Here is a 19,285-nt window from a genome sequence, read left to right as displayed (position 1 = left end):
ATTCGAAGGCCGATTACGTCATAGCGCGGCGCCGAGGTCTGGTCGGATTCCAAGAGTCCTCATTATGCGGCCTTAAAATGCGTCCTTCTTTTTGCCCGATTTGAAGGACGGGTCTGATGTATCCTCGGTATTCTTGGATATCCCAGGATTCATTGCGAGACCAAGCAAGCTGTGATCAGAGTAAAGGTTACTTGGCGCCGAACAGTGGTGAAAATTGGAAGTTCAGTTTAATATAATACAAGTCATTTAATAGTTCCGTCTGAGATTAATGAAAAATAGTTGTTTTAATGGTTATAGAGTCAGATATGTGGCGGTAATGTTTGGTTTATCTAAAGGTTTTAATCTGTTACTGTGTAAATGGGTTTGGCTGGAATTTAAGGACAGATTCTAATATATCTGCAGGGTGGGGAATATAAATCTGATAGGATTTTTATCTTTTTATTGCTGTTTCGCACAATATGCTTAACTACGTATTTTTTGTTGTTGAATATTAGAGATTTTGCAGATATATTTTTATAAATACATTGTTTAGATTTACTTATATCTTTCTAACCCTTTTATAGAATAGAAAATCCCTTTATTGTCCCACAATGGGCAAATTTACAGCAGCAGAAAGATTATTGAAAATGGTCACACAAATGTTGACCTTAGAAAAATGTATAAGAATAACATAATAGGGAAGAGTTAAAACATAAACAATAAAATACTTTAAAGCGTTTTAACAATATAAAACTGGGGAATTAATAACCAATATGCAGCTATGGACATTTGTACAGTAATGGATATTTGAAAATAGCAGCAACATCAGAGATGTGCAGAATGACAGCAGCAGGTTATTTAACTGACTAAGGTTTCTATCATTATATCTGATTTTATTTGTTCCTGCTCCCGGCTGTTGGAACATTTATTCCACGCTGGATTCTTGTCAGTGTAGTCTTTGTTCACTTCACAATAAAAAAGAAATAAATAAACAGTTTTGAAAACTTCTGTATTCATTCTTTTCCTGCGTTGTGTGTCAACGTTTACGGTTGCTAAGCAACAGAGCATACGGCGGTAAAACCCGCCGAAGGGTAGACCTGGTCGAATTCACAGCCTAAACTCTTCCGGTCTTCTTATTTTCAAGGACTTCGAAGGATCCAGTCTAGGTAGACCGCGTCCTTGGAGGACCCGTCCTAGGTTTTCGAACAAAGCCAGAGACTCGATTCGTGTTAACCCCGCCCCCTAACTTTGATGGGTGAGTTTGACAGATTATTTTAATGGTTTCGATGCACTGCGACACAGGACCATGAAATAATTAAATGCACACTGAAATAATTATGTATATTTTTTTTATAAAATGAAGACATATTTTATTAAATTAATGACACATTTATATAATTAATTCCTTATTTATTTAATGAATTACACATTTAATTCATTGTTTCACTGCATGAAAAGTGAGATTTTCGTCCCCGTAAACTCCCGCAGATCTGCCTGATTTTCGTCAGTTTCCGACAATTTGCAACCCGTGCTTGTCCGCGTTTGTCGTGCCACAAATTGTCGGAAACGGACTCTGACGTATGTGGAGAGCGATCAGCTGTACTAATGGCCCTAATTAGAATATGAATGCAGCAAACCCGCGCGGCTGGCCAGGTCTGGCTTGAATAACCTACTCAGTATTGGCTGAAAACACTATTCTCAAACAAGTGAAATTGCTCGTGATTGGCAGCAAAACCACACGTGGCCACGCCAGGCTTTAATTTTCTTACTGAGTATTGGACGGAACCACTTCTTTTTAAACAAGTAAAGTCGCTCGTGATTGGTTGGCATATATATATATTTACATATAAATTTACATATATATATTTATTCATATATATATATATATATATATATATTCATTCATATATTTATTCATTCATATGGTGTGTATTTATGTTATCCTACACTACTACACAATTATTATGCTACCATCAAGGACATGAATAAATTTATACAGGAAATGAACATTTGCCAGGAAGCTGTTTATGCAAAGAAAGAGGTATATTAAAACACACACAACTATATACAACGCGTATCCAAACACATGCGTTTCTAAAAATTAAAAGTCCGTGAACGGTCCGTTTGCTTCCTCGGGGTTGGAGGTAACTGGCAGCATTCCCTCCGAGGCAGGTCCGATTTGCAGACGCCTACTGTGTGCGGCCCTGTACTTCGGCATCGCTTCTAACCGGGACTGCAGCTTAACACAGAGTTCAGTGAGATCCAGCCTACGAAATGGCGGCGACCGTACAATCCATCCAGAGACACCGCCGACGAAGGCGGACTTCCAGAGTTCCACTTCCTCATCTGCTAGCACACTCTGCCTCGCTTTCACCAGCTGAAAAAAAAAACAATGAATCAGCGCACTGCGTATGGACACAACACATCTATCAATGCACCTGAAAAATAGTCACCAAATAAAGTCTTACCCTCTTTCTTCTGGCCCGACTCCGAGCAGATAGCCTCCGCACGCAGCGTGTTGGCTGGCTGCGTATATCTGAAGCTCCTGCGTACCGTCTGAAAATACATCTTACAGGCAGCTGGAAAACAATTAAATGAGAGTGATATGAATAAAAAATCAAACGCAAGTCACAGTAACAAGGAAGGAGAAAACATTTAAACAAGTCACTTACACACAATGTCGTCTTTATCAACATCGTGCAAATCTGGACTTGCTGATATGGCTCCGAGCAAATAGGAGGTCACCGCCTCATTGTGAGGCGACAGTAGTCTGTGAAAACAAAATGTACAGCTATGATCGGTATCCATCCGTATCCATTTCCTTTTACCGCAGAATGAAAGCATATTCTTTAAATCTTACCCTTGCTCCGGTTCATAGCGCCTGCAATTAGTCTCCGAGTTGTGAAGACGGCGTACTGCTTCCTGTGAATCACAAAAAATACACTTTAATAAAGCTTGTTCTTGCAAGGCTACTATTAGCAGTAGCTTTAGGCTAGGCTGCTATTAGCCGTAGCTTAGGCTAGGCTGCTTTTAGCCTAGCAGGCAGTAATCGAACATATATTTACCGCTAGCATCTCTTCTTTGAGTTCGTCTTGTTCGATGCAGAGTCGCCATCGCGTCCAAGAGGAGTTTTACCCCGAAATCCAGACGCTCCAGACCGCCTGCACAAAGCAAAGCATACATCCTCCGATGTGGCACCAGACCGCTACGCTCTGTTTATTTCTTTCTTTCTTCTTGTTTAATGGCGGTTGACAAGCAACTTATTGGTGTGCATTACCGCCACCTACTGGTAAGGAGTGTGGATCAGGACGCAACTAAAAAAAAAAAAAAAAAAAAACTAAATCCTTTCTATCAGTTTAGTTTTCTTAAGAAATCTTAATAAATGACGTAAATATTCAGAATCGAGCAATATCCCAACATATCTGATATTTTTAATTGTAACTTATTCTTTAGAAGTCGATATTCTAATTTCCTTCTCTCCTCAGAGTACTTTGGACAAAACAACAAAACATGTTCTACTGTCTCTTCTTGAAAACAAAATTCACAATTTCCTGATGGATGTCTTCCCATTATAAATAATGTACTGTTTAAACCTGTATGACCAAAACGTAACCTGGATATGATATTATCTTCTTTTCTACTTCTTCCTGATCCCCTCATTACCCCAACTTTCCTTTGAATGCTATAAAGCCATCTACCAGTTTTTTCCTCCTCCCACTGCTTCTGCCATCTTTCCTTAACCTTTTGTTTTATAATAGATTTTATCTCCTCTTTACTAAATGGAATCAGTATCTCAATGCAACTGTTTTTTGAAGCTTGTTTTGCATATCTGTCTGCCAATTCATTTCCTATTACTCCTATATGAGATGGAACCCATGTAAAAATGACAATTAGCTACGCTCTGAGTTTCTTGGAAATCGTAAAGAGCATGCGCGAGATGAACCAGGGTTTCCGCGGATCAATAAAAATAATTAAAAAATCATTAATTTTTTTTTAAATCAAGGCCTTAATTGGCACAAAAATTATTTAAATATGTTTATCGAAGTATTTATAATTCTTTAATAAAAAATTCTTATAAAAACAATTTCGTCAGATATATTATATCGCTCCAGGCGGAGAAAAAGCTAGAGGATATATATATACGTATATATGTGTGTGTGTGTGTTTACATACATACAGGAGTCATGGAACTCTGCTTGCAGCTCCTTCATATTTCATGTACACTAATAACTTGTGTACATGGTTCTTGTTGATGGCATTAAAATCATTTCAAATAGCATTAAATTAGAGTCACTCATTCCTGTATGAACCCTGTGAGCGCTTAATTTAATATGACATATTAAAAAAATCCCACCATCATCCAGCATATGTTCAGTTTCTGCCCAAATATATATATATATATTTTTGTAACGTGGATAAGGATAATTCAAAACTGCTTTTTTTAAATGAACTTGTTCTCTTCTCCCAAACATCTCTTTTCATTCCTGTAATAAGAAGTTTCTTTTGAATGGATTTGATTAAAGTTTAAGTCCCTCGGTATAAAATAAATATTTTGATGGAGGTGAGAAATCTGCTTCCTCGTTGGTGAATAACCAATAGTTTGGATCCAATCATTTAAATAAACAGTGTTAGTTTTTTTTTTTTAATATATAAGAATTGTGCTATAATTTCTGGTCACCGATCTGTTGCTGCTATATTTTAATTTGACGAACCGGAATTTGTCGATGTTCTTTTTCCTGTTTGGTGCGATTGCAATTGCGGACCTTGACCTGGCCGGACCTTATGACCACAGTGTACCAATCTTCTGATGGCTACTTCCAACAGGATAATGCGCCATGTTATAAAGTGAATCATCTCAGACTCATTTCTTGAAACTTTTCCACTTAAGTAATTGTGAATTGAGCATATTGACAGACAACATTTTATTTTTTATCTTAAATGCAATTTTTTTTTTTTTATAATTACTGCTCTAAATGTATTGCTCTGTCAGCTAAAGATCTGTTTTGGTCTCTATACTTTAATTAAATAAATCAATTCAAGCTAAAATGTAAGAGGCTATACTGAGCCTGATCTCTTTGTATCAGAGATTTTCTTACCTTTTAGAAAAATATCACTTGGAGTAAAACCCCCCCTGCAACCCTGATTTGCATTTGTATAGCTCACAGCATGTTCATTTACATGTTAAAGCCTCCCCTAGAATTCCATGGGGGGGAGGCATGGGGGGAACACTGCCTTAGAAAGTCCACGTCAATTTCTGACAATTTACGGGAGTTTTCGGCGAAGCCTGCAAATTGTCGTAAACTGCCGCTAACCTGAAGTTCCACGACGATCTACAGTGCCGCATATTGACGAAAATCCCACTTTTCATGCAGTGTTTATCGCTGTATTTATTTATTTAATTGTGGCACTTTATATTAGTGACGTGGTTTTAATTAATGAATGACACATTTGTTTATTTAATTCCACATTTAATTAATTATTGACACATTTAATTATTTATTTAATGCTGTATTTATTTATTTAATTTTGGCACTTTTTATCCTCCATAGAGGAAAGGCACACTCAAAATATTTTATCTTACAAATAGGCCAAGGAAAAATATGCTTCCACAATCAGTACCTTTATGTCAGGGATCAGCCTTGTACACTATATTGCCAAAAGTATTTGCTCACCCATCCAAATTATTGGAATCAGGTGTTCCAATCACTTCCATGGCCACAGGTGTATAAATTCAAGCACCTAGGCATGCAGACTGTTTTTACAAACATTTGTGAAAGAATGGGTCGCTCTCAGGAGCTCAGTGAATTCCAGCGTGGAACTGTGATAGGATGCCACCTGTGCAACAAATCCAGTCGTGAAATTTCCTCGCTCCTAAATATTCCACAGTCAACTGTCAGCTGTATTATAAGAAAATGGAAGTGTTTGGGAACGACAGCAACTCAGCCACGAAGTGGTAGGCCACGTAAACTGACGGAGCGGGGTCAGCGGATGCTGACGCGCATAGTGCGAAGAGGTCGCCAACTTTCTGCAGAGTCAATCACTACAGACCTCCAAACTTAATGTGGCCTTCAGATTAGCTCAAGAACAGTGCGCAGAGAGCTTCATGGAATGGGTTTCCATGGTCGAGCAGCTGCATCCAAGCCATACATCACCAAGTGCAATGCAAAGCGTCGGATGCGGTGGTGTAAAGCACGCCGCCACTGGACTCTAGAGCAGTGGAGACGCGTTCTCTGGAGTGACGAATCGCGCTTCTCCATCTGGCAATCTGATGGACGGGTCTGGGTTTGGCGGTTGCCAGGAGAACGGTACTTGTCTGACTGCATTGTGCCAAGTGTAAAGTTTGGTGGAGGGGGGATTATGGTGTGGGGTTGTTTTTCAGGAGCTGGGCTTGGCCCCTTAGTTCCAGTGAAAGGAACTCTGAATGCTTCAGCATACCAAGACATTTTGGACAATTCCATGCTCCCAACTTTGTGGGAACAGTTTGGAGCTGGCCCCTTCCTCTTCCAACATGACTGTGCACCAGTGCACAAAGCAAGGTCCATAAAGACATGGATGACAGAGTCTGGTGTGGATGAACTTGACTGGCCTGCACAGAGTCCTGACCTCAACCCGATAGAACACCTTTGGGATGAATTAGAGCGGAGACTGAGAGCCAGGCCTTCTCGTCCAACATCAGTGTGCAACCTCACAAATGCGCTTCTGGAAGAATGGTCAAAAATTCCCATAAACACACTCCTAAACCTTGTGGACAGCCTTCCCAGAAGAGTTGAAGCTGTTCTAGCTGCAAAGGGTGGACCGATGTCATATTGAACCCCATGGATTAGGAACGGGATGTCACTTAAGCTCATATGTGAGTCAAGGCAGGTGAGCAAATACTTTTGGCAATATAGTGTAGGCATTATTAAGAAAGATTATTCTCCATCTGTCTGTTCCCTTCCCAATTTTAGCGCATGCTTAGCATTGTTAAACCTGTCTTGAACACTGTTGATAAGCTGAGCAGCCGATCAACATTCCCTCCTTATTGAAGAGAAGCTTTTATTCTTTCCTCTCAGGAAATAAGAGCCCAGCTTTAGAGAGGTCTGTCCTTCTTATAAGCCTTATAGCTCAAATTTATAAGTCTTATTCTGAAAAATAAAACAACCACCTACAACTGTCTATAAAACATACACATTAAAATATGCTTCACACTATGTCCTTTAGAGCTCAGCTCAAAGAAACTGCGGTTTCTCCCTACTTCGTGCTGAATGTTTCACCAAATGGTTTAAAGATTTAACTTGGGTGCTAAACTCTAATTCCCTGCACTAGAATCACATCTATAACTATTACACCATGGGGATTAAATAATTTATTTAAAAGGGAATCTAATTTTAAAGATTGTGCAGAAAATAAGTGACCTGATTAAATAAGTTGGGTATTCTATTAATAGATAAAAGCCTGATATTGGCTGCTGGAATGAATGATATATATTAAAGAAAGAAGCAAAATGTAGGAAACAGATGCAGAAACTGAAATCTATCTCCCAGTCTCTCTGTCAGCGCTGTTTCCTTTTAATGAAAACACATTTAAATGAGTTGAAGTTCCTCTGCAGCAGATTGAGCTAAATTACACTGTAATTAATTCTTACTTTTACTTGATTGAAGACTGTCTCTCTCTTAAGTGAGTAAAAGAGGGACTCAAAATATAACAATACGTCTGGCTTTAAAAAGAAGACAGAATGAAACCACTGAAAATAAGGTTTTTGTTTTAAATCAGACACAAATTACTTCAAGAGACGGATGTTTTAGAGGCTAAATGAAGCCGTCCAGCTCAGTCGAAAACACACAGCAGATGACGCACAGACAAAAAGTCTGGTTTGATTGAGTTTCAGAAGCCAGACGATTATTCCAGCAAAGTGTGTTTGATTGATAAAGTATGATTCTGTCTTTTCATAAATCTCATCAGGCTTATGATTTTGGGCCATTCTCTGAGAGGACAATGCAATAATAGGTCTAATTTTATATTCACTGAGCCGGCGGGAGCTATTCAGGAGCACACTGAATGGATAACATGGTATTATTATGTGTGATAATGTAGTTTTTATGCACCGAACAGATGGCTTTAGTGGAAGGCAGAAAATGTGCAGCTGATGGAGTAGAGTAAAATGCTAAGGTAAAAACATTTGAACAGCTATGGAAGCCGTAGATTTATACCGGACACATCCTTATGAGAGCTTAGCAGTCAGAGCATTTAAATAAGTTAAACTGCTCTGATACTGTTGCTATGCAGGACTTAGTAAAAATTTAAAATATTTATTTTCTACACCCTGAGATGTAAAAGGAATCAGAAAGAGACAGAAAGATTGTGTAAAGCAGAGATAAATGAAGCAGATTGATCGAAATAAAGCTTTTAAAACCTGTTTATAAACGTGCACCCAGGAGATCAGGAGTCAAACAATAAAAGAAACCGACGATAATTAAATAAAAATGACTTTTTTCTAAAATGAAGAATAACTGAAAGCTCTGATGGAGACAAAAGTCAGTGAATCTTGAGCACCTTCTAGAGGCGGAAGAGATAATAACAGTTGAAAAAGAAATTGATGTTTGGATGTTCTTCATGGCTGAACTCAGACAGACATGGAGATGGAGATGGAAAATATGTTGTTTTTATCATTTTATTCATTTTATATTGCTCTCAATCATTTGTTTTTCTATGTGTTACTCTCATCGTTGGAAATAGTGTATGAAGGTCATAAGACAGTCAAATGTTTTGCAAGAATGCTTTCCTGTTTTTCATTTGAGAAGCAGAAAAGTGAAAAGTCATAACCCCGACACCTTGTGTAGAGTGTATACTGAAACCAGGCAAGTTCCCTGTCTTAAAAGTTCCTGCTATGTCTAAGAGACTGCGTAATCGAAACTAACGCCTGCTGTTGTAATGTGTTGACTGCTCAATAAAAAGCCCGGCAAGTGTTGAGCCAAGCGGAGATGCAGAGATTGATGGTTTAACTCTGGACTCCTCTTTGCAAAGCATTTCAGGAAAAATCTTACGCTGTCTTTGTTTCCATTTTTTATAGGTTAAAGTTAGGGAAACTTAACAGCCCTAACAATAACTTAGCCTCGTGAGACCATCCTGATCTCGCAAGCTTTCAAGGTTTCACTCGCTAATCAGTCTGGAGACTCTCCGTTAAAGAAAATTTGGAGCCGTTCACCATACGAACGTCCAATCAGCGTTGGCTTTGAGGCGGGTTGAGGTGTGACGCAACGAGAAGCGCAACAGTTCAGTCTAAAGAACATGGCGGCTGCAGACGATGAAACTAGCGTTAGCGTGGCTATCGAGCAAGTTTTATCGGAATTACAGAGTATTTCTTCACTGAAAGAAGAGCAAAACACTGCTCTGGAGGCTTTTCTCAGAGGAAAAGATGTTTTTGCTCTTCTCCCGACTGGTTTCGCCAAGAGTAGCCTGGCTGTTAGTACGTCATATGCTTCGTTGATCTGATTGGTTTATTTGGCCCGTCTATCACAAACATAGGCCAATCAGCTAACCAGTATTTTCGCCCCTTACCAAAATCACTTCAACCGAAGGTTTCCAGATGGATATGCGGAGCAAATCCATCTGGCGGAGTCAGGTTAACAATAGCTGACCTTCTTTAAATGATTTCAAGCCTCCAAAACTTTAAATAAACACAAAAAACAACATCTGAGAGTTTTAGATTGTTGATCAGAATACTGGTTTACATAATTAATAACAAAAAATGTATTTCTAAATAAAACAAACTGAAACAAACGGCCCGAGTACCCAGAGGTGAGTAGTTATTAGTTATATCAAATTAACACAAAAATAAAAAAAATGACAACTTTTAGGACAACTTTACTGTAATTTTTACTTTCAGTTTAGTAATACTCTTGGGAGCAATTTGCTTCATAGGTACTATACGTGATTACTCTACCAAGCTAGAAGGCAGTGAGGAGTGTAGAGAGCTGTGCTGCAGTGTTTGTGTCTCCAAGCTGAAACACCAGTGGACCCAGTTCACAGCAGAACTGACAGCATCTACGCACGGCTCAGCGTAGGCTCTCCGGCTCTCCGGCCCTCTATGACCTCATTTTCTATGTGCTCCTGAAACACCTCTGCCCTGTTCAGACAGATTCTATCATTTCTATCAGAGCAGTCGTCCTGAGCTCTCTGGAGGACGGAGCCTTTAAACTGATGTGTCTCATTTCCGGTCTACTGACGGTACCAATTACCCTCTGGAAACACTTTGAGGTTATCTCTACAACATTTCTGACTCTTTTGTTTTTTCCTTTACCACAGGGTCACGCTTTTCTTTAATTCCTCCCTTTTTCCCCTGAATGTTCATTGGTTCACTGTTCTTCCCATCAAACCCTATTACCACCTATTTGATCATTGATATTATCTTGTCTTTGGATGTAGCAACATCTGCACTCGTCTGTTAGTAGAATGCAGCACTGACATCAATCTACACTGTCAAGAAATTAAATCTAAGTTAGTCAATTTTTTTTTTAAATAACATAATTTTTTCTTGAATTAAGCAGGCAAGTGATACACTTTGCCAATGGAATAAGGGCATTTAAATTTAAAACAAGAAAAAAAAAACTGCAGTCTCTTATAAGTATTTTATACTTATTTTAAAGGCATACTATGCAACATTTTTCAGTTAATTAATGTGTTCCATAACGTTTTGGATGATTAAATGAGTCATTTCAGGTCGAACAAAGGTTTTCTCGGCCGCCCTGGTGGTCTGTAGGGGAAATACCTTATTTGTAATTGCAGGAGCCCTCGGCCCGCACCCACAGGCTTAGAAGTCTCGTGCATCGCGAGAGTCGGTCTTGCTTTACGGCAAGAACTGCTACACACCCTCAGTTGCTAGCACAGTGGCGATATTTGTGCAGTTATCATGGCGGAACCAGCGTGAAAACAGCGAAAGCCCATGTCGGAGCAGGCAAGAAAGAGGAAAAGGGTTCTGGACAGAGAGAGGAGTCGTACATGGGTGAACATCGGGCAAGCTTTTTCCGAATGGTGAGAGCTAAAAGAAAAAGAAGGCTGCAAGGCTGACGCGGACCTCGCGTTTCTGCTGATGCGATTATAAGTAACATTGGAATGGTTTCTCTCTCTCTCTGTGTGCATGTTCATACTTTCACTGTGTTAGTCATTTGTTGCGTTCGCCTGTCTGCTAAGCTTAAAACAACCGCGCCTGGCTTGACGGAGAAACCAGGAGAACAGCTGAGCATATTTACGACAGTCCGCTTTTACTTTCGCCCTCTGGGGGGAGCCTCGCTGGAAAATCAACACCGGTTGCATAGTATACCTTTAACTGTAAAACTGCTCATTCCATTGGCATCGTCTTATTTACCAGCTCTCATTAAGGGTAAATACATTTAATTTAACACATTTTACTCATTTTTAGATTTTTTTTCTGCAGTGTATCCATCCACCGTTTACCTTAACCTCAGTGACAAGGTCATTGAGGTAACATCTTACCTTTTTATTGGAAAAATACACACGTTCTAACACACACACACACACGTTGTAACTGTTGAAACAAGGAAAGAGACCTTACAGCTGATGCTGTCAAAGATTTGCCTCTTACCTGGGAAACCTGCCTCATTAACTCCCTCCATGTTTTATCCACGGTTTTGAAGCTGAGTCCCTCCTCTGGCATCTGCCCCATGATGTCTGGGGAGCTAAAGATGGGCTCCAGGCAGAGCCAGTTGGTCTGCATCTTTAACCACTCGTCCAGGATCTCCTGCAGGAGCAGCAGCTTGGCCTCCCACTCTCTGAAAAAACAAACAGAAAGCAGCAGTAACATGAAACCCAAAGCTCTGCACCAGATTCATCCTGCTCAGAAGCCGTACTGGCAGATCATAGAACGGTAACCAAAACCTTTGAAAACCCTTTTTGTTTCTCACCGTATCTTCTCCTCAAAAGGCTTGTTGAAAGGCGAGCCCTTCATGGTTTGTGTTTTCACAGTTTGATCATCCATTAGCAGCTGGACCTCCTCCACAGAGGACAGGATGAAGGTCCCTGTTTCTCGATGCGCCATCAGGCTGAACTTCATGTCACGCCACTCGCTGTACATCTTCTCCAGGGCTTTCTCCAGAGAGTGCTCCTTGCTGGCCAACTCGCTGATGCTGTTAAAGCTGCTCAGATGTGTCTCCAGCCCCCTGTCCAGGTACTGAGCCACGCATGTCTTCTCATTGATGGGGTGCAGAGGAAACCCAACCAGCTCGGACATGGCGTCCCAGTGGCGCGTGCGCAGGCCTGGGTTGCACAACACCTACAAACCCCAGATATTCCCAACAACAGTGATTTTAAACTATTAGTGAACAAGAACATCAGGATAGGGTTTTATTAGACTCCTGATCTTTACCTGCACCATGGGAACGAGCTCCTTAAAGCCCTCCACTTTAGCCTTCACAGCGGTGGCTATCCTCAGGGCATTGGGCGCCTCACTGAAGCTTTTCTCCAGCTTGTATAAAGTCCGCCAGTGGTTTTCAATGTCAGCTTCCACCTGCAGATGCAGAACTATATTTTCCTTATTCCTATTAAAATGATTTATATCTAAAGCATGAAAAGGATTGTATTTTAACCTGGTACCACGTTACTGTAACTGTAAATGGATGGCACAAGATATGGGATTTAAAGTAAAATGATCCTTTAGACACAAGACTTTAAGTTCAGATTCATAATAATAATAAATTGTAGTATTGTTGAGAGATTTTTATGCGAGTATGACAAGGAATATTTGCTACACTGTAAAAACGATCTAGAACGAAGTAAAAACTTCTTAAATTAAGTATATTTAGCATTAGTTTGAGTAGGTAAATCAGATGATCTGCCAATGTAGTGAGTATGTTTACTCTTCAAATAAGAAAATTAGATAATATTCACTTGAAATAAGACAATGCAGTTACTTTTTCTTTCTTTTAAGTGTAAATTGTCTTATTCCATTGGCAAAGAGTATGGAAGTAAATCTATGTCGCTGGGATTTGAATTAAAAATGCCACTGAAATTTAAATGTATGTCTGTACTTACTGTTTCAGTGTTAAAATATATTCAGAACACATTTTTGACCTAAAAAAAAAAATCATTGTCATTATTTCTACACAGTTGAAATTTCATTTATTTTCTCTTCAAGCTAAAAATTCACATTACTATTTCAAAGTGATTACATTTTCAATACTTATTTTTCTGTTAAATTTTTCAGTGTTAAAAAAATCTGCATATAAAAAATTTCAATCTTTCAAAATTCAAACTCAATATTTTCAGCCTCCTGAGATTCAACTGGCTCTATTTCACTGTCTTAAATTCGGCGTCTAAATTCAGTGTAAAAAGGGAAGGGTTACTTCAGGTCACAGACATTAGCGATGGATTGTGGCGTCCAACACCCAGCCAATCCCGTTATGTTTTCTTAGTCACGTGACGTGACGCTGGTGGCACTCATACGGAAGGAAAACCAGCATGACGGAGCCGGTCATGCAAGCTAACACTAACTCATTGGTGAGTTTATTACTTTCATTTTCTGTGGTTGAGTTAGCGTCACGTCTCACTTACCTCCTCAATTCAAGAAAAAATGCACTTATGTTAAGAACAAAAATGACTTATTGAGATTTCATTTTTTGCAGTGTATTTATATCTTAAATATTATATGGAAAAACATTAGAGAAACATTTGAAAAATGCAAAAGTTGAACCATGTCAGATATTTAATTTTTTGATTGAGATTTTTGCCTGAAAGTAGCTTGGTTTATTTTATGGTCACATTTGGAAAAAAAAAAAGCATGACCAATATATTTGCATGCAATTGGGGGAACTAGAAATGAATAAAGAAAATATATGAATAAATCCAGCTAACTTGACAGAGAACATATTTTTTTAAAAGAACCGGAGCAAACAGAGCTGTGGGATGATCCACTGGTTTCTTTTCTATTCTAATTCATTCTCTGACTGGTTTCCTCAGGTTTCAGCAGGTTTTTAGTACACTGATGAGCCAGTGCTGGCTGCTCTGCTGTATTTAATGCTTGCTATGGTGCTGCTGCTGCTGGGAGGAACAAGAAATGGTTGCTTAGGTGAGCAGTTTCCTAATCAAAGCTTTAACAAAGACAGTGGCGCATGGTGGGAGGGAGGAATGTTTCTGTTTGAGCCATGGCAATCCGTCCGTCCGTCTATCCGCCCATCATGGTGCATTGTGTCACTTTTCTTCTAATAACTTTTATACTTGTTGTCTAGATTTTCACCACATTCCAAATAAAAAAAAAACATCTTGTTTGTAGTATTTACCAGTAAAAAGGGTTGCAAAAACAACAAAAATGCCATTTTCAGACCCCAAACAGCTCAAATAAATCAATGTTGATGCCAGGTATTAATTGTTGTGATGGACTCTTTCTCTGGTTTAATCTGTGCATTTTTTGACTTAACTTCCTCCCAGCAAAAGTTTAAATCAAAGTAAGTAATTTTTTCTTGAAATAAGTGTATTTTCCCTTAACTTGAGCAGCGAAGTACAATTTGCCAAAGTGATAATATGATTTACAATTGAAATAAGAAAAGAAAAAACTCCACCATCTTGTATCAAGTGCATAATATAAAATTATTATGATCTTGGTTCAATTGGCAGCTCATCTAATCCACCTGATGAAATTCAGGACAAATAGATCTATTCTACAACATCATTACTTACTTTTAGATTGTTTCATTACCACAGCAGGACTCAGGCTGCAGTCCAGCCACCAATTTAACCTCCTGACATCACTTTATATGTGAGCATTTTGCAGAGTTAATATTTCTGCAGATGTTTATGAGAACAAATCAATGCAAACTGGATCATAAAGTGACTTAAAGAAGCAGAGCCAAGATAGTTGTGTTTGATTTGAAATAAGCTTTCTGGTTTAACTGCTGATGGTTTTAATGAGTTTAACTGAATGCTAGTTCTTACTGAACATACTGAATGGCTAGCATTGTTAGCTCCCAGCTATCGTTCCTTTGTTTCAGCTGGACCCGTCCGGACCAGACCCCCTGGGACCAGCTAAGCTAACCCATTTCTCTTTCAGCCTAATCACAGTTTAATCCATTCCTGAGTCATTATTCATTTTTCAATATAAAAACCAAATAAAACTTCACTGTTTTGAATGCAGTAAACATCTCTGCATCAGGGTTTATTCATATTTATCTGCTACTGTTTTAAAGAACACTTTCCGTGCATAAAGCCCTGAAACCTGAACATTCCTCAGACTTTGAACCGACTCTTAAACCCCTTTCCCCTTTCATTTGTTTGTTTTTGCTTTTTTATAGTAATGTTTAGTACCTGTGCTGCTATTAGAAATAATAATACTGTGTAATTGTAGCTAATAAAGATACCATTGTATTCTTAACACGTGGTCTTTTGCGTTTATTTTATGCAACGGTTTATCTTCTTTTAGTAGCATCCGAACGAACACACACACACTTATTTGGATGATGATTAATAACTCTGCTGACAGCCATAATCTAAATGACTAAATTTGTGAAAGACAACTAAATGTTTAAAGCAGTAACATAGGGTTGTTGCAAATTCATAAAAAGAGACCGCCCTCTCCACTTTAAAAAGAAAATGTACATGCACAACCTTGTACCCTTTCCAGAGAGGGAACGGCTATTAAACACGTGCAAGATCTTGCATGAGTCCCTTTCTCCTCGTGCACGCTCTGTTTAAAAGTTTCTGTTTGCATCGCTCCTACAAGTTTACTTTCCAAAAGGAGATTTGCAATTTTTCTACTATGTCAGACTCGCAAGACTCGGAAAATGGGGATGGGCATGTAAATGGCATGTACTTATATAGCACCAAAGTGCTTTACATTACATTCATTCACCAATTCACTCACACACTGATGGTGGCAAGCTACATTGTAGCCACAGCTGCCCTGGGGCTCACTGACAGAAGCGGGGCTGCCGTACACTGGGGCCACCAGGCCCTCTGACCATCATCAGTAGACAATGCAGGGGAAGTGTCTTGCCCAAGGACACAACGACGCTGAAAGTCGGAGTCGGGGCTTGAACCGTCAACCCTTCGATTTCAGGGCAAACTCCTACATCCAACACCACTTTCACCCGTACGTAAACATTTCACCAGAATGATTAACAATTAGAATTAATAATCTTTTTTTCCTTCCAGCTTTTCATTGTCATTACATTGTCACAAGTACAATGCAACGAAATTAACTCTCTGCATTTAACCCATCCCCCTGGGTAGCAGTGGGCTCCCATTTTGCTGCGCCCAAGGAGCAGTGTGGGTGGTAAGGGTCTTTGCTCAGGCATCCAGAGGCAGTCTGTGGGTGTGGGGCTACAACTCAGAACCTCTGGATTCCAAGCTCTATGCCTTAACCACTACGCCGCCACTCCCCCGTATTAGGAGGACCACTTATTTAGATGATCCACCCGGAAAAACACTGGAAATAAACCATATTTGTTCAAAACTGATAGTAAAATATATAAATCATATAAATAATATTGGTTTTTCCTCTCCACTGTCGCTACAACCATGCTTAATGTGAGGGTTTGCATTCGAGTCAATGAGTCGAAATGAATCAACTAGTTTTCCTTAGATGGAAAACTTTGAATGAATCTGACTGGATGATCTGGTGAACTGGAAAGTGCCTTGAGATGACATGTGCTGTGAATTGCGCTATAGAAATAAACTGAATTGGATAAAATTAATATATAAAAATATAGAAATACATAAATAATATAGAAAAAAGATCAGCACCGACATAAATAGAACTGACAATATTAGATGTTCAGCTTTGATCATAATGAAGATGCAATCTTCTTTCCACTTTCTGTACCTTATCTGGGTTGACAGCAGAGAGGGGCCCATGGAGCCACTGTTCATGGCTTCTCAAGAAGTCAGAGGCTGTCTCATAGAGGCGTAGAAATGGTGTCAGCCTCTCCTGGGTCTGTGTCCACTGGGGATACTGGGACACAGGCCAGCCGAAGGCCTCCTCCTCCAGATTAAACTGGTTAATCTTTTGCAGGCAGGACAAATGAAAAAGGCAAAGCAGTAAACTCAGAAAAGAACAATAACAAACAGATAAAAAAAAAAAAATCTAAGATATCTCCAATGATAAAAAAGTTATTTTAGATCCAATGCTGCCCTCTGGTGGTAGAAGTGCTGTAATAAAAACACTGTGTAAATGCATTCGAAATGTCCCTTCCCATCCGAATGGCAGCCAACTTCCAGCCACTGGAGTGACCCCTCCTTCTCCTGGTCAAGCTTATTTTTTTACTCTGACTCCCCTCTTTCACTGAATTACAGGGTCTGACCAGGAGATGATGCATCTCTTTAGATCTTAATGTCCACAAATCATGACAGAAAGAATATTTTAGAACAAAGATGGATTGTTTAAAGATTGTTTAAAAAAGGAATTGTTTAAAAAAGGAATCCAGACATTTGAATTGAGAAAGCTTCCTGGAGAGGTGGCGAAACGTCTTCAAATCTTGAAAACCAAGTCCAGTGGATATTTTTTGAATTTTTACGGAATGACTATGACCTGGATGACTGAGAACCTTCATCAGCGCCAGCCAAGGACCAGCCAAGGACCAGCCAAGAACCAGCCAAGGACCAGCCAAGAACCAGCCAAGGACCCATCAAGGAAAGTAGGGACATTTTGAATGGCTATTACTGTAAGACCTGCATGGTTTCACACAGTGAGCTCAGACTTTACCTTCTCTCTGTCCAATTCCAGCCTTGCATTAAGGTCCCTTGCATGCGTCAAATACTCGTTGAGATCCAACAGGTAATCGTAACCAAGAAACGTCTCAATCTCCAAGCTGTAGCTTTCCAGTTTCTTTGTGAATTCCACCCGTTCTGCCTGCAATGTTTCAATTACAAAGGCATGTTTTTATTTCCCAGCAAACAACAGCTTAGTAAATCACCTTAACCTCAGATTGTTCCTCAGCTGCAAACAGTAAGGAGTCACAGGCGAACCACCGACCTTGAGAGCAACCTGGAAACACTCCGTCTTCTCTTCAACGATCTGCTGGTGTTGCTCTAATATTGACGGCATATGCTGGAACCAGTGTACGGTTTGGTTGTGGAGCTGCTTGTGCTCCGGCGAAAGAGTCGCAATGTCTGACAGAGAACACAGCAGTCTTTTGGAGTCAGCCAGCCGCTGACCCAGAAGAGGTATCTCTGTGGCCCAAATCTTCTTAATGGAGCTCTGCACAGAGATGCACAGGAACCAGGAGAACATTAAATCATTATTAAGCATCAGAATCACAATTCCTTTATGTAGATATTGAATATAGCAGCTCACATAAGCAGAAAGAAAACAAAATTACAAAACGAAGAGACTATACAACTTGAGAGTATAAAAAGATTTTCCGGGGTTTTGCTTGACTACAGTGCAGCAAAACTGAGCCGTGAGTTCCGGGGCTGGTCAGGGTTGGGGACAGAGCGACCGAACCCAGGCGGGGGCGAAGCATACCGTCACCGGGTCGGGTTCGGTCACTCCGTCCCCGGCCGCCGGGGCTCCCGGAGCAGCCCCAGAGCTCAAGGTTCGGTCCCAATGCCCGGTGCGGTCCGGTCAGCGGTCCCAGCAACCCCCCCAAAAAAGTCTCATCTTTTCAGAAACCCAAATCTGGTCACCATAGGTGTGAACGAAGCATAACAGCAGCTAGCTTCCAGTCATGGCGTGCTACACGACCATTGGTGGGGTCAATTCGTTCATGTGTCAGGGTAAGCAGGACAGGCAGACGACCATGTTTGACGTGTCATGGAAGCAGTCGTGTACAACGGGCAGTCTTTTGTGAATGGTTGGGGTTATTCATTGATTTCTCACTGTAGCGGGGACCATTTATTTTAGTTTCACTGCCAGACCTTTTATTTCACTGCTTGCTAAGCGGCTGTGTGGATATCTTGAATCTTTACCACATGGTAAAAAAGGTGTCAGAAAAGATCTCCTACTGCACCTTTAAGAGTCACATGTATAACATTAAATAGGGTTAGAAAACACACAAGGAAGTCAATCGGCAATGCTAATTTCATTGGACAGGATGAATCTCAGTGGGAGGTTGTCCTTGTTTTGGCAGGACTCATAAGTTTGATCGCACTGGTTTCCTCATGCAATGGTGATTAGAGATTCATTTTTTTCCAGTGAGTTATCAAGCTCTTGAGACCATTTATTCAGAACTGCAGATTGTTCATCAAAATTTTCAGCGCGGAACAAAATTCTCAAAATTTTAATGCACGTCAAAACTGTTCTCATTTCAAACTCATTATCATTTCAAACAATCATATCACAGCTGCCCAAAAGAACAAATAAAAAGTGTTTAAGGTATTGTTT

General features: G+C 39.9%; 1 protein-coding gene across 1 annotated transcript in view; it reads right to left on the bottom strand.

Annotated features, from left to right (window-relative positions):
- Positions 1-19,285, bottom strand: part of dnah7 (dynein, axonemal, heavy chain 7) — a 132,523-nt gene that overhangs the window by 102,077 nt on the left and 11,161 nt on the right. The window contains exons 11-16 of the mRNA XM_038282877.1: positions 17,932-18,160; positions 17,666-17,808; positions 16,787-16,966; positions 12,341-12,481; positions 11,880-12,247; positions 11,561-11,747 (exon numbers count right to left, since the gene is read on the bottom strand). Of these exons, the coding sequence (XP_038138805.1) occupies positions 11,561-11,747; positions 11,880-12,247; positions 12,341-12,481; positions 16,787-16,966; positions 17,666-17,808; positions 17,932-18,160 (1,248 nt within the window). The remainder of the gene's footprint in view (positions 1-11,560; positions 11,748-11,879; positions 12,248-12,340; positions 12,482-16,786; positions 16,967-17,665; positions 17,809-17,931; positions 18,161-19,285) is intronic.

This window comes from Cyprinodon tularosa, unplaced genomic scaffold (assembly GCF_016077235.1).
Source record: "Cyprinodon tularosa strain WSP-4 unplaced genomic scaffold, ASM1607723v1 ctg189, whole genome shotgun sequence".
NCBI classification, from domain to species: domain Eukaryota; kingdom Metazoa; phylum Chordata; class Actinopteri; order Cyprinodontiformes; family Cyprinodontidae; genus Cyprinodon; species Cyprinodon tularosa.
The sequence above is the reverse complement of the archived record's forward strand: the minus strand, read 5'-3'. Positions and strand labels throughout refer to the sequence as shown.